Here is a 15754-nt window from a genome sequence, read left to right as displayed (position 1 = left end):
GTGTCTTAATTGTTGCTTTCAATTTTTTTGCCATGGGAACCTCTATGGGACTTACTGCTCAGTACAGGAACGATCAAAGCATTATTTCCAGTTCAGCAAAAAGGAGTTAAGTATTTTCTTTACTCATTTATCCCTGTTTGCAGTTTAGCTGGAGGCAAGACCAGGCACCAAGTCCCAGAGGTCATTCCCTTGGGACTTTCCAGGAGCAGTAAATGATCCCAGGCTCCCTCTGCCTTCAATGCAGTGGGAGTCTCCCTTCTGTGGCTGATGGAATGGACAGGTCTGAGTGAGCTAGATGGAACATTTCCAGAGATCTTAGACACACAGACACATAACAGTGACTGTAACCACCTAGATTGCAAGAAGCCATTTCTGTGTCTGTGGACTGCCCACAGAGACAGCAGGCAAAGTCAATTTTTTTAGAGTGTACTTTTCTAACAGCTCTTCCCCATATTTTCATTCTCTGAATCTGCATTTCTTCCCTGCTCTCCCTACAGAAATTTCTCCCTACATCTAGGCACAGCCTACTTTCCCCCAAATAGTGACCAGTACAGTGCCTTGCTCTCTGAGCCTCCTCCAGGGATATTCAACCGCTGTGATGATCACATTCCAGATTTCTACCCAAAGGAGAATGCAAGATGAGAGCACCAGAAGTCAGGGGCCCCTGAATAAGACAGGCTCTTAACGGGATCTATTTAAAGAGAGCAGTCTAATCTTTCAACCCAAGGGAGAACTCCAGATCTGAGATGTGCCTGGGTGGGTGGGGTGGGGAAAGGGAGTTCTTGATGGGTTAGGAAGTTAGGTATTCTATGGGTGCTTCTCAAATCTTATCCTCTGTGGATGGCTAGATCCTGACTTTGACTTCCTGGTTGCCTGTTTATGAAGGCTGGGCTCACACACAAAGCTTCTCCAGTTTAGAAGCTTAAGACACCATGTCAAAGATGTCATTTGCCCAACAAGTTGATCTTCGTAAATATGGAAAATGCCCTGGTTTTTAAATTTAAGTAATACTAGGGAGATACCTTAATAAAAAGTAAAGAACAAGTATATATTGTTCCATACACACTTCCTTTCTTTGATAAATGTAACTCCCATTTGGTAAATGCCATGTCAACTGTGTCACCAACAAGTATTTCAGATGATAGTAATCAATACTAGACTTTCCAGTTTATTTTAAAAAGGGAAAGGACAACTATAGATTCTTCATGAACCTGGAGCTAGTCCAATAGAAAGTTGGATGACTATGGATTAGAGGAGATATTGGGTAAACTTTTCTGAGGGTTGAGTATATGAATTACATAACTTGTATTAAAAGCCTAAATTTTTAGCCCTCTCTTTAATAAACAAAATTAACTTCCTCAAATTATTGTCATATATTTAACAACAGTAAAATAATGTCATAATTTTCCCATAAAATAGAAGAATGTAAACTATCAAATAAAAACTAAAATAAAATCATCCGTTAGTTCACTACTCAGATATAATAGTTAATATTTCCATGTCTTATCTACCAAACATCCTATCCATGTGAATATACGGTTATGCAGCTTTCAACTGTGATCCCATAGCATTTTTATAACCTCTTTTTTTAAATTTAACAATAAATGGTAACTATTAAGTTAAATATATTTTAAAATAAAAATAATTAAGCTATCTTTGTTTATGAGTCAATTATTCCTGATACAGAATAACGAGGATTTTCTGTGTTAGTAAGAAAATTAACTTTTTTTTTTAACAAAGATTGGTCATTAATTTTTAGCTTATTTAAAATGATGGCAGAGTTGAAAATTTTATTTTGATCTTCTTTAAAGAGTATAGTATATTTCATTATATGTTCCCTTTTCATTGATGACACATTTAGCACGTGGCAGTGGGGGGGGGAGGGGCGGGGGTAGTTCACAAAAATCCCTGAGACGGGAGATTTGAGGAAAGTCCCTGAAGAACTGCATTTCCTTGTTTACTGATTTTATTCAAATTCAGTTCTTGCACACACACAAAATAAAATCTTAAAAACTAACAAAGAAGGAAATTATGAAATCTTTTGATAAATTTAAATAAATTTAAACAAGAAGTGGTTAGTAGTAGCGGTATCCAATTATATCTATGTTTTATATTTTTAACTTGTTCAAGTTACTTATTTCTGATCATATTACTTTAAAGTGATGAAGTTGTGAAGAAGAAAATTAGAAGTTTGTACTCAGCTAGAATAACTTCATGCTTGCTCTGCTTCTGTAAAATCTGCTTGCTGTGCTGAGATAAGAACAAGAAGACCTAGCAATCAACTGTAACCTTAAGATGTTCTGATAAGTATGGAATGCTCTGCTCCTGCTCCTGCAAGTTTCTGTTTGGAAACCCCCTGTGCATAACCCATAGCAACTCCTGTGCTCTGTAACTGCCTGTAACCTATAGTAATCAGGTAACCAATCAACCAATGCTAACTGTAACCATGTGCACTGACCCCTATAAAAGTAAAGCTCACCCTGAGCTTGGGGCCCCAGAACTTTAGAGTGTTAGCTCATCTGGGACCACCGGCTTAATAAACCTGAGATCTCCAACCCTCCGAGTGTGGTGCTTGGTTTCTCGATGGACTGATTCGATTTCCACAACAGTTGGATGTATTAATAAAGAAAATTCTGGGTTAGGAACAATATTTTTAAGTAATCTGAATAAACTTCAGTAGAGTTTCATTCTGAACTTAAGGAAAAGTACTCATCATGTGCTATAAATGTAGCTTCACACATTTTCAAGTAACAACATCGCTAACTAGTGATAGCGCTTCATAATTTAATAAAATCTTCCACTATTGAAATCTGAAAAAAAGATATCTGTAGTCAGTGGATAATAATTTATTAAACAAACAGAAAACACCTGTTTTGATACCACGGTTCACAAGGATTATAACCCTATATACAGAATTTCTATTTTATAGGCTTTGGACTCCTTTTTCTGTTTTATGCACGTCGATATGTCTATACACATTGAAGGTGATCAACAGATCCTTAGGTAATTAGTAGGTCAATAGTTTATTAAGTAAATATGTGTGCTAGATAACAATTGTTTGGTTCTATTTTTTAAAAAATGTTTTGTTTCTATTCATTTATTATATTCTTTATAAAAATTAAATTTTCTTTCCTATCTTAAAATAGTCAGAGAATACAATTAATTATTATGAAGTTTAACATTTTGTATGACCATTATTTTAAATTTATGTCAATTATATAAGAAAATAGTATCAGACTCAGGATTTCCCATTAAACCAACTTTTTAAAATTCTGTGATCCTACTTTGAATCTTTGGAATCTTTCTCTTCAAAGCAGAATACTGCACACATGTAAGTCCATAATTGACACACAGTATGTGGAATCTCATTAACTGACATTTTACATAGCAGATGTCTCTGAGTCCATTGAGGGTCACTCAATGTATACTAGTTGGTTGTGACAGGCTAGCTCTCTAACTTTCTCCTTACAGATAAGTGATAAAAGTTTCATACCATAATACAGGCATGACAGCCCCCAACTATTCCACTGTCAATTATGATATGTTTATCCTCATTGGTGTCCCTGGCCTGAAGGAGCTACACACATAGATCTCCATTCCCTTCTGCCTGATGTACCTGGTGGCTGTGTCAGGAAATGGCATCCTCATCTGTGTAGTGGCGGTGGAGCACAGTCTTCATGAACCTATGTATCTCTTCCTCTCCATGCTGGCTTTTTGGGATCTGATTCTATCCACATTCACATTACCCAAAGCCCTGAGCATCTTCTGGTTTGATGACACGGACATCTCCTTTGGTGGTTGTGTAACCCAGCTCTTCTTTATGCATTTTCCCTTTGTAGTGGAGTAAGGCTTTCTCTTGGCCTTGGCTTTTGACCGCTATGTAGCCATCTGCTACCCGCTGAGATATACTGCCATTCTTAGCCATGGTGTCATTGGCAAAACTGCAGGTGTTGTTGTGCTTCAGAGTTTTGCAACTGTTTTCCCCATTGTCTTCCTTGTGAAGTGTCTTCCCTTCTGTTGGACAAACATCATTGCCCATACATTCTGTGAACACATGGGGCTGGCAAAGCTGGCCTGTGCTGATATTACCATAAACATTTGGTATGGAATCTCTGTGCCATTACTCAGTGTTATGCTAGATATGGTGACAATAGTCATCTCCTATGGGCTCATTCTCCAGGCAGTTTTCAGGCTGCCATCCCATGATGCTTGGATGAAAGCACTCAGCACCTGTGGTTCACATGTCTGTGTCATTCTACCTGCCACGGATTTTCACTGTCATTGCTCAGTGCTTTGGCAGAAAAATCTCCAAGCATGTCCACATCCTGCTGGCCAAACTCTATGTTCTTGTGCCCCTAGTGATGAACCCAGTTATCTATGGAATAAAGACCAAACAGATTCGTGAATGAGTGGCCCTTGTGTTTTCTTCAAAAGAGAAGTGTTGCTGAGGCTGACCTTGATTTCACTGTGGTTTCTTACAGGTGAGGAGGAAGGGTCCTATGAGAAAAGAGGACAGGTAACTTGCCATTTAGAATAGGCTCTACTTGCTACGAAATTAGTCTTTTTTCATTAAATCGGGATGACCCAAATTGTATGAGTTCAAAGGTAAATAGGGTCATGAAAATCTGTATTCACAGACACAAAAAATACTATTTTAAATGTCTATAGGGTTCTTCAGTATCTATTGATAACATAATATCTGTATTTCTACCAAACAAAAATAAAAGTTATAGAACAGTTCTGCTTCATCTACTATTTAAATATTTAAATTTAGGTCCCTACGTGTCTTCCTTAACAGCTATGATGAATACAAATTAGAAAGAGTGAACATCAAAATTAAACACAAATAGGGAAAAGGTGGAGACTCACTCTTCTACCTCACCTTATTCACAAAAGAAGACTCTAACAATCTTGTAATACAAATGGAAATAGCTGATAACTCTAAGTAGCATGATCCACGCAAATGAAATGAACTTTACTGCTGTAAGTACATGATTTGGGAGAAAACAAAAAGGACAAGGTAAATTCAGTGAAGTGTTTGGAGATAATAAGCTGCCTTGGATGCTGGGTGTCCCCTTAATTTGTTGTTAAGCAACCCTCTTTTTGGGGTTCTTACCATCTATCTTACAGCATTGTTGTATGAGGATCCAATGAGAAAATGGATACTAAAGCACTTTAGAAATTATAAAGTTCTATGCAAATGTGTTGTATCACTGCCATTAATGTCATTATGTTCCTTAGTGTGAGCTTTTGCCTCCTTGGTCAAAGTTTAAAAACAAAACAAAGCAAAAACCTGGTCCTTTATTTACACCAAAATCCTCTATCTTCCTTCTCCTTTCTTTTCCCACCAGGCTTCATCTAGCTACAGCAAAGTACCTTCCCACAGCTTCTCCCCATCAGATGTGCACCACCCACTTTGGATGGAGGATGTGACAACAGATACTATTCCAGGGCTCCATCCACATGGCCCATATTCCAGGCAGTGTAGGCCAGTCTTGCACTTACCTTCCATGATAAGCCCCAATGAGAATTTTCAAGGAAATTTTACCTTCCTTCTTCTCAGCTGTCTGCTCAAATTCCTGGTGTATCGTGAGGTGTGGAGAAAATATTTTTGTATTTTTGTTAAGTTGGGCTTTCTGAAAAATTTTTGCCGTATCTTGGAATACTGGGCTAAGTCTTAGGACATTAATGTACAACTGTAGTTAGTGAGGTAACTACAGATAGTGAGAGAACTCCAGACAGATTTACCTAACTGAAGAACTATGAAGACACAGCTGGGTTTTAGAGCTGCAAACAATGGTCTTATCTTTTACCTGGAGAAATTTATTTCCCACCCATCTTTAAGGAAACTTTCTCAGTAGGAGGGGATGTAGGGGATGAGAAATAATCTCTCTGGCTTTTATAAACAGAGAAAATACATATTTCTTTATTCCTTGGCTTTGTATGCATAGGTCATTTGGCCTCACCTTCACTGTATTGTCCTAGGGGTAAGAACTGAGTGTGGGGAACCACAGAGTTATTATTTGCTTTTTAACTGAATACTAATAATTGGTGCCTGATCCAGAAGACTTTCTGTGTGCATTGATAACATAAATAATTAAAACCCAACACATGCTCAGTATAAACTTCCAGGGTAAATGGGCTTCTACTTCCATATCAACCCTATAAGTCTTGGGCGGCTGCTGTCCCTACACCTATCCCTGTGTCTCCTTCCCACTCTATTCTCTGTAGCCACACAAATCCATTTACCTAGAAGAGCCCAGTAGAGGGGCTGAAGATCAAGTGCAGCCATGGGCGATGTGAAGCTGTGGCCTGAGCCACACTCAGACCTATGTGTTGGGCTTCAGGAGGACTGTAGCCAGTGGTGTGCTGGTGAATATCTAACTCCTGGCTTTGGGGGGCTTTGATTTGTAGATTTGCTGATTCTGGATGTATAGATACTCTCACTGGGGCTGATTTGAAGCTAACAATATGATGTTGACCTGCTGGCAAACTTCCTGAAAATTTAACACTTAGCTCTCATGAGCCAGTGCAAACGGTCTCCAGCTCACCACTAATTGTAGCTCCTATTAGATCTGACACACTGGGATTAGAATGATCTTGACAAGTGTGGTTTTGGTGTAACTCAGAAAAGATGTGAAAGCATGAGGATTTCTCTGTGCTAGAGAAATCTTGTCTCACTGGGAGGTAGAATAGTGAGTAGGTAAGAACAAATACTGGGAATCAGACAGACGTATCAGCTATACAGTCATCATTTATTATTTGTATGACATTGAGCATGTTATTTAACTTTAATATTAAGACGAGATTCATAAAACATAAAATTCACCACTATACAGTGTGCAGTTTAGTGGCTTTTAGTACATTTACAATGTTGTGCAACTATCGCCACTATCTAATTCCAGAACATTTTCATCACCCCAAAAGAAATCCCATGTGCACTAAGAAGTCACTCTCTATTTCACCTTCCCCCAATCACCTGACAACTACTAATTGATTTTCTGTCTCTATGAACTTGCCTATTCTGGGCTTTTGACATAAATGAATTCATATAATATATCAGCTTTTTGTGTCTGGCTTCTTTCACTTAGTATAATGTTTTCAAAGTCCTCCATGTTGCATAACATATCAGAACTTCACTCCTTTTTATGTCTGAGAAATACTCCATTGTTTAGATTTAACACATTTGTCTTATCCATTCATCAGTTGATACATATTTGAGTGAGCTGTTTTCACTTTTTCAGCTATTATAAATAAAGCTACTATAAATATTAATTTACAAGTTTTGGTCTGAGCACCCGTTTTCAATTCTCCTTGGTATATATGTAGGAATAAGATTGCTGGGTCATTTGAAAATTCTATATTTAACTTTTTGAGGAACGACCAAACTGTTTTCCATAGAGGCTTCATTATTTTATATTCCAGCTAGCAATGCATCAAGGATTCTCCACATCCTCACCAACACTTATTACTTCCTATTAAATGTATATATATATAGCATTTCTAGTAGGCATGAAATAGAACAACAGAGAGGAATTGAAAAATAATTTCCCTTTGTTCTCATTCCTACCCAAGTTCAAGGTAAGATTAAGATTTCAGGGGGAATAAGCATGTGTGAAGGTCCAAAAGGACAAGAGAATACTCTTTGAAAAACCAAAAGAAGTACAGAGTGGTTATAGCAAAAATGGCATGTGAGAGAAAGAGCGACAGGAAAGGGAAGAATTGGATCAATGGTCACCAAGCAATAACTGGTCAGCACCAATCATTACATAAAATGCTTTGAAGATATGTTAGTATTGGGTTTTGTTCTAAGCAAAATGAGTAATTGTTGAAGGATTATTAACTACAGGATTGACATGATCTAGTTGAAGTTTAGTAAGACCACTCGCTCTAGTTTCTGGGAAAAAAAAAAAAATGAGTAGGAGAGAAAAAAACAAATGAAAGTAGCAGATTCCTAGATGAGGTTGCTGAGAAATTCAGGACAGAGAGAGGGTGATGATCATGTTTTAATGTGAAACATGTGCATAAACTTAAGGGATATTCAGAAGACATAATAAATAGAAAATGAATTTTAAATAATTAGAGAAAATGAATGCAATAAGGAGAAAAGGCTTTGATGTGGGAAACCAGTTGAATTCTATACCATCTAATGATAGAAAATTCAGGAGATGGTGTTGATCATGAAGAAAGGAAGAGAAGATGGTAATTTTTCTGGTTCATGTTGAGTTATCAAATAGAGTTGGCTATGTGGGACAGAAAGAATTGGAAGTAGAGCATTAGACTTGGGAATTTTTAGCATAATGATGGTTATTGAATTTTGAGTTTACTTTGTGCTAAACAAATTTAACCTCACAACAAGCCTATAAATTAAGTACTATTTTTTTCTTTTGTTTTTAAAAAAGGAAATGGAAACAGGATAAGAGAACCAAAGGAAGAGTAAAATTTTTGTGCTTTGATGTTTTTGATTGTAGAAAATTAGGATACTTCCATCTGATGCCTTTCTTTTTTGGGGGGCTCAAAAAATCCTTACCTCTCTCCCTCTAACCCTACTAATAATTTTCTCCAACAGAATTGAGGTCTTGAAATTCATAGGAATTGGATCCATTATTGAAGACTTACTGCTATTTATTTACAAAAGAAATTCTATTAAGTCCATATGATTACTTGATTTACCACAGTTTTTCTCTCCATGTTCTTATCCCCAGGTCACTGCATCCCTTTAGGAAAGAATAGAAGGATGACCTTGTCCCTGATCTGCTTTGTTTTGACACCATAAATGATGGGATTGAGTGCGGGAGGGATTGCTACATAGAGGTTGGCAAATATGATGTGAAAGGAACGAGAGATATTGTGGCCGAAGCGATGAGTAAGGACAGAGAACATGGCTGGTGTGTAGAATATGAGGATGACACTGACATGAGACCCACAGGTACTGAGGGCTTTCTGGCGAGCATCTCTGGATGGAAGGTGGAAAACAGCATGAAGGATGAGAGTGTAGGAGATGCCAATGAGGATCAGGTCTGAGATAATAGTCATTACAGGCACAGCAAAGCCATACCAGATGTTGATGGAAATGTCCGCACAGGCGAGTCGGGCCACCCCCATATGCTCACAGTATGTGTGAGGGATCATACGTGTCCTGCAGAAAGGCAAACGCTTCACCAGGAAAACAACAGGCAAAATGACCATAAAGCTCCGACCCGCAATGCCCACCATGATCTTGACAATTGTCTTAGGTGTCAAGACACTGGTGTATCTCAAAGGGGAGCAGATAGCCATGTAACGATCAAATGCCATGCCCAACAAGATGGCTGAGTCCAGAAAAAAGCTGAAGTGGAGGAAGAACAACTGAGTGAGGCAGCCAGGAAATGTGATTTCCTGAGCTTTCAACCAGAATATACCAAGTGTTTTGGGGACACACGTGGTACATAATATGAGGTCTGCAGAGGCCAACATTGAGAGGAAGAAGAACATGGGTTCGTGGAGGCTGTGGTCCATAGTGATGAGGTAGAGCAGGATGCCATTACCTGCTAGGGTCACAAGGTAGATGGTGAAGAAGGGAATTCCAATCCAGGTGTGGAAGTGCTCCAGCCCTGGGATCCCCACCAAAATGAAGGAGTCTGGATTAAAACTGGTCAAATTCAATGTGGCCATCATGTGGATTGTCATTCCCTGAGGACAAAATATCATATTTGATCCTGGGACTGACCGTCCATGAATGCCCTTTAAGCTTTTTTCCACTTATAGGGTCCCTCCCTTTCTATCACCTAGCAAACACTAGGGAAAAATGTGACCTACCTCTTTCACAACTACAACAGCATTTACCAAAAGCTGCCAAGAGATCTCAATTAAACTAACTATTCCCCATCTATAGGCATTACCACAATTGTATTCTTACTATATTGGGACCATGTCTGAGGAGTATATTGGCCCTTGGTTGTCAACTAAAATTTTAAGGTTGGCTTGCCCTCACCAAATAACCCAGTCTGAGATTTCTTAAAGATGTAAATACTGACTCTATGAGTTTCTGTAATATCTTCTCCTAGGTATCCGTTCAAAGAAATAACAGGAAGCACGTGTGAATTGGCAAATCTGCATTTTTTTTAGTGCCAGTGTATCACTAGGACTCTGGTAAGTGAATCTACTAATGCTTACTTACCCCCACCTCTTCAATATCTGGAAGAAAATCTTCTTCTAAATATTCTGTCAACTCATCAATTCTCCAAGACTCATTGTCTTCTTCCACCTGTCAACTTCCTGAGCCCACTTTATAATCACATCATTCTCCCACTGCTGGTACATGGTAATCTGAGGGTTGGCTGTGACTCTTCTTTCTCCTTCAGTCTCTATATCTCATCTGCCATCTCATATGACTTTTTTTTGAAATCCCTGTTTGATCAGCTTATCCCATTTCTTATCCCACTTCCTCACCTACGCAAGTCACCTTAATCACTAATTGGAAACATACAATAAGAATTCCAGTTCTTCCAGCGTCTTGAAAGCCCTTTCTTCACCTTATACTGCCAGATTGCTCTCTTTAAAATATGAAATTATCAGGACACTATTCCCTAAAATGTATCCATATAGGCCTCTCTGTATTTCTTCATCATTGCTACATTTAAATGCTTACACTGTTGTCTTTTCCAGAAATGCAATCTTTCTAAATACTTATTGCTCCTGATCCTTACAAGTGCTAATGTCACCAAGAAACCTGCTCTAGTGTAGCTGAAACATGCAGTCGACTCCCCCTGCTTATAAAATCACGGCTTTTAATTGTTTTACCAAACAAATTATCAGATAGTTATATTGAGCTTTATATTATTTTCCTACTTACTCTCTTAGATTCTCTTTCCTAAGTATGTAGCCATCCTTTGTTAGTGATTGAGAACTCTTCTTTTTTTTTTTTTTTTTTTTTTTTCGGGCACACGGGCTTAGCTGCTCCGCGGCATGTGGGATCTTCCTGGAGCTGGGATCGAACCCGTGACCTCTGCATTGGCAGGCGGATTCTTAACCACTGCGCCACCTAGGAAGCCCGAGAACTCTTCTTAAGGACACATTTTGTGTCTCCATGTGTCTCTTCCAGAGTGGGAGAAGGTAAGATTTCTCATGGAATAACCACTCACACAGCCTCAGTAGGACATTTTAGTTCTGTCCTTGTTTACTTATTTTTTTCTGATTTTCTAATGAAATCTTTCACTTAGGCCAGAAAAAAAAAATTACACACACACACTGTGGATTTAGTCTTTCTCTCATCTCCCTATTCTGACTTCTGACCTCTATAGTCACATATCTCTCTGACTCTGGACTTTTTTATCTCCCTCTCCACTTATAAAAGCCATTGCGATTGCATTGGAATCACTCAGATAATTCAATATAATCCCCCTATTTTAAAGTCAGCTGATTACCAACCAAGAATCTTCTTTGACTTGTAAATAATATATGCACAGTTTCCAAGGATTAGAATGTGTGTATCTTTGAGGCTCCATTCACTACGCATTCGCTCTGCCGACCAGGACCTTTATACTACCTGGGTCTTTCCCATTCTGCCTCCCCAAGACTTGAACCACCATCACTAACATTACCACCCTCAGATAATACTCACAGACACCTGATTTTGAGGTTAGTGCTGGGTTAGACAGCCACTAGAGAGCTTGTAGAGGAGAGCTCCAAGGATGAGAACAGAGACATGCAGGATAGAACATAACATAATTGAAGAGGACATATAAAGGGAAAGAAAGGAAGGGTACCCAGATGAGACGGTGAGGCATGGGGAGAAACTAATTTAATTCCAGCCAAGAAAGACAGTCACATCTGGGTGGCATAACCTTTTATCTCCCGTTGGTTTGCTCAGGGAATTGGGGGACTCTGAAAAATGAGGGCTCTAAAGCCTAGGAGGATTCAGGGACTCCAGTCCCAAGTCAATACTGTTAGTACCTAATTGTTAACATTAACATTTGTCTAGCCTGTAAATGCCAGCATACACACAACGCATATGATCCTGGATTTTAGACGGAGGTAAGAAACCAGAAAGTGCTAGGATTCTTCAAGGTATGGCCTGCGAAGACTAGTTATTTATAGACAATCAAAAAATACTTTTTGAAGGAATAAATGAATTAAAGTACATAGGCACCAGGTTCTGACTCAGAAGAATGGTGTGATGATGATGTTTTAAATCCTGGGTCCCAGAAGATGTTTATGTGAACGTTTGGAGAAAAGACCGTTGATTGATTAGAGATGCTAGTGAGTTCAAGATGATATGGTTGTAGGACAGATGTGAAAATCAGTCTTGCAATGTCCTCCAAACTCTGGTGCATTCAATCCCTCAGCCTCAACTCCTCCATCAGGTGAGGGTTTTCCTGGATTATTATATCATCTTCTATTTCACTGAATGGGGGTTTCTGGTCTCTACTTTGCATTGAAATACCTTTTGGACTGAAGAAACTCGGTGACTTCTGAGCAAGATGAATTAAACTTTTACATAAACCAGTCCCTTAGATCATTGTCTGTTTATTGAATGCCCACCATGTTTCTGGAGAAGTATCCTTAACATCTAGCTGCTTACAGTAGAAACCTGAAGATTATTCTTGACATCACTTTTTTTTCACACTTCCCATATTTTCCTTTCATTTTATCATGTTAATGGTTTGCCAAAAAAAAGAACTACCATAGATCTCAGTGTCTCACAGAGACTTCTCATACTTGAGTTTTTTTTATAACAGTGTGATGGATATATAATGCAGACCAAGCTTTATATATTGTGGAAAGAACTGACAATACATTGTTACTTTGTGATGCTAGCAATTCTTTGCATCTTACTAAATCAGACATAAATATCAAGTCCAGAATATTATAAGGGTAACAGAACATAATATTAAAGGTGGCTGTATGCTGATTAGCTTGGTATAACAATTATGGCACGTAAAAATGGATCAAATAAAATTATGCTTACCTAAAAATATATTTATTCTTTTGACTCTGGCTGTGTGAGTGAGTTCTTGAAGATCTCTCAGTTCCTTACATGAAATGCTCTTTCTCTCACTTCAACGCATCAGAGGAATTTGGGAAATCATGGAAGTTTTGAATTTCATGGAACTTTGGAATTCCATGGCAAAAAATCAAATTGAATACACAATGATACCAAATCCATCCATTCCAACAATATAAAAAAATTTACCATTTTAAGATAAAAACATATAACACACACACAAAGTTATTTTTAAGAATCAAAGTAAAATAGTAATAGATTGAAAACACAAACTAAACTGTTGCATCCAAAAGGAACCTGAGGAGACGACAATGTAATGAGGTTTCCTAAATGGGACTCTGGAGAAAAGAGAGAACATTAGGTAAAAACTAGAGAAATCTGCCACTGCTGTGTGTACTAAAGTGTTCTGTCTCTGATCCAGAAGTTTTGTGTCTTTTACTGGCCTCATGAAACTGTGGCAGGCTAACTTGTTATCTTGCAAATAAAATACAATTTCAGACTCTTCATAGTTCTTGACATAGATGATTTGAGCATTTAGAACAAGTATACCATACTCAGAACAAAACCAGGTAAAACAAAATGTCTCTAAGAAACAGTGAGGGGGCTTCCTAGGTGGCGCAGTGGTTAATAATCTTCCTGCCACTGCAGGGGACACAGGTTCGATCCCTGGTCCAGGAAGATCTCACATACCCCGGAGCAACTAAGCCTGTGCGCGACAACTATTGAGCCTGGGCCTTAGAGCCCACGAGCCACAACAGTTGAGCCCGGGGTTTAGAGCCCATGAGCCACAACTATTGAGCCCATGTGCTGCAACTACTGAAGCCCACGCACCTACAGCCCATGCTCCACAACAAGAGAAACCACAGCAATGGGGAGCCCATGCACCTCAACGAAGAGTAGCACCCGCTCACCGCAGCTAGAGAAAGCCTGCGCACAACAACAAAGACACAACACAGCCAATAAATAAATAAATAAATAAATAATTAAAAAAAAAAGAAACTGAGTCACAGAAATAGAAGCTATCTTTACTGTTGACTGTCCTCTTTATTAAATCAACAAGATTATAATTCTTTGGAACAAATATACTTAATTATAAAGTGATTGTTGAAATGTAGTAGATATATGCCATACTAGAATGCTATATCAAAATAAGTAGTGTTAAGTTATAGCTCTTTCTAACAAACATGAGTTATTTCCTGAACTATAAAACATATACTTAATGCTCAAAAGATGTTAATTATTATTAGCTGTTGTATATAATAAAGGATGTATATGTATGCATAAATTATATTATTTATTATCAAAATTACCATAGAGTTGTTTGCATAAATAATCTTAAAGAATTCCATACCAGTATTTCTACTGCAAATACACTGTAAACAAAATATATTTTTCTGATACAAATTATATCAGAAATGGACTATAATTAATATATATTTACCTTAATTAATACTAATGCATCAATATTCATTCATTGATTATAACAAATGTGTCATACTAATGTAAGATATTAATAACATTTTATTATTAATTATAGGACTCACTGTCCTGTAAAATGTCCAGAATAGGTAAATCTATTTAAAACAAATTAGTGGTTTTCAGGAACTGACAGGAAGAAGGTATGGGTTGTGACTGCTAATGGGAATGTCAGTTATTTTGGGGGTATGGGAAATGTTCTGGAAATAGTGACCATGCTTCAGCAAACCTAATGAACATACTAAAAGCCACTTAACTGTACACTTTAAAAAGGTGAATTTTATTTCATTTGACAAACAAAATTAAATAAAGCTTGGCCCAAAAAGAGGAGTCATTTTAATTTTGGAAGATCCTGAGACAGAATAATACTTCTTCCTATTTCCTGAATACTAGTCTCTGATATTTCTGCTTTGGTTGTAGAATTCTAATTTCCATCTTACCCTCAATCCAAATTCACCAAAGCATTTATTTCATCTGTAAACTCCTTTCACCTTCATTGTCTCAAGCGGCACACACAATAACTTATACACATGTATCTACACGCACAAATGTGTATACACATAACACACATGTGTATACACATACACATTCTTTTCAGTTCCAGCTGCAATTTGATGCTCTGTGAAGCCTCCCTTAACAACACCAGGCAGAATTATTCTTTTGATCTCTGGACTCTCACAGCGCCGTGCACCCATTGCTTTATTTTAATTACTGATATTTACTCATGGTAAGAGGACATGATTCCTTTATCTCTTGACTTAAAATCCTGACCCAAAGAAGGGATCAAGCCTTGTCAGATTTTTAAATGAGCAGGGGCAACAATCTCTACACATCCTTTCCTTTAGGATGAACAGACTAGATTTTTAGTGGCAGTGAAGGAGTGATGAAAAAGCACTAAGGTGAAAAATAAACAAGGATTTGAAAACAGACACTAGGAAAGTGATGAATGAAAGAAGCCTAAGAGGAAATGCTTTAGGAAGGCCAATGGGAAGAGAGAAAGAGCAGGATTGAAAGCGTGAAAGAGATCTAGTATTGGAAAGGAAAATGCAAAAACAAGTTCAATGAAACATTCAGGCTAAGAGACTCAAAGTGGGCGCTGACCATCCCCCACAGCCCCAGACTCCCAGAGTGTTTATCAATAGCTCTCTTCTACCTGGCTATATGCCAAACTATATCCCTATGTGCCTTAGATCCTTGGGCTGAATAGAGGCATGTTGGCCCAAATGGCAGAGTATGAAGTTGGAGCTGAGGAAAGGAAACACACAAAAGGAGGAGAATCTCTGCTCCCAAAGG

General features: G+C 38.0%; 1 protein-coding gene and 1 pseudogene across 1 annotated transcript; one reads left to right on the top strand and one right to left on the bottom strand.

Annotated features, from left to right (window-relative positions):
- The first annotated feature begins 3505 nt into the window (after nt 1-3505).
- Nucleotides 3506-4409, top strand: LOC130861762 (olfactory receptor 52B2-like; annotated as a pseudogene).
- Nucleotides 4410-8706: 4297 nt separating this feature from the next.
- On the bottom strand, nt 8707-9669 carry LOC130861509 (olfactory receptor 52H1-like). Its single transcript, XM_057750447.1, has one exon. It carries the CDS (start codon nt 9667-9669, stop codon nt 8707-8709), a length of 963 nt encoding a protein of 320 aa, XP_057606430.1.
- Between the last annotated feature and the right edge of the window lie 6085 nt (nt 9670-15754).

Source organism: Hippopotamus amphibius, chromosome 9 (assembly GCF_030028045.1).
Source record: "Hippopotamus amphibius kiboko isolate mHipAmp2 chromosome 9, mHipAmp2.hap2, whole genome shotgun sequence".
Classification (NCBI taxonomy): Eukaryota; Metazoa; Chordata; class Mammalia; order Artiodactyla; family Hippopotamidae; genus Hippopotamus; species Hippopotamus amphibius.
The sequence above is the reverse complement of the archived record's forward strand: the minus strand, read 5'-3'. Positions and strand labels throughout refer to the sequence as shown.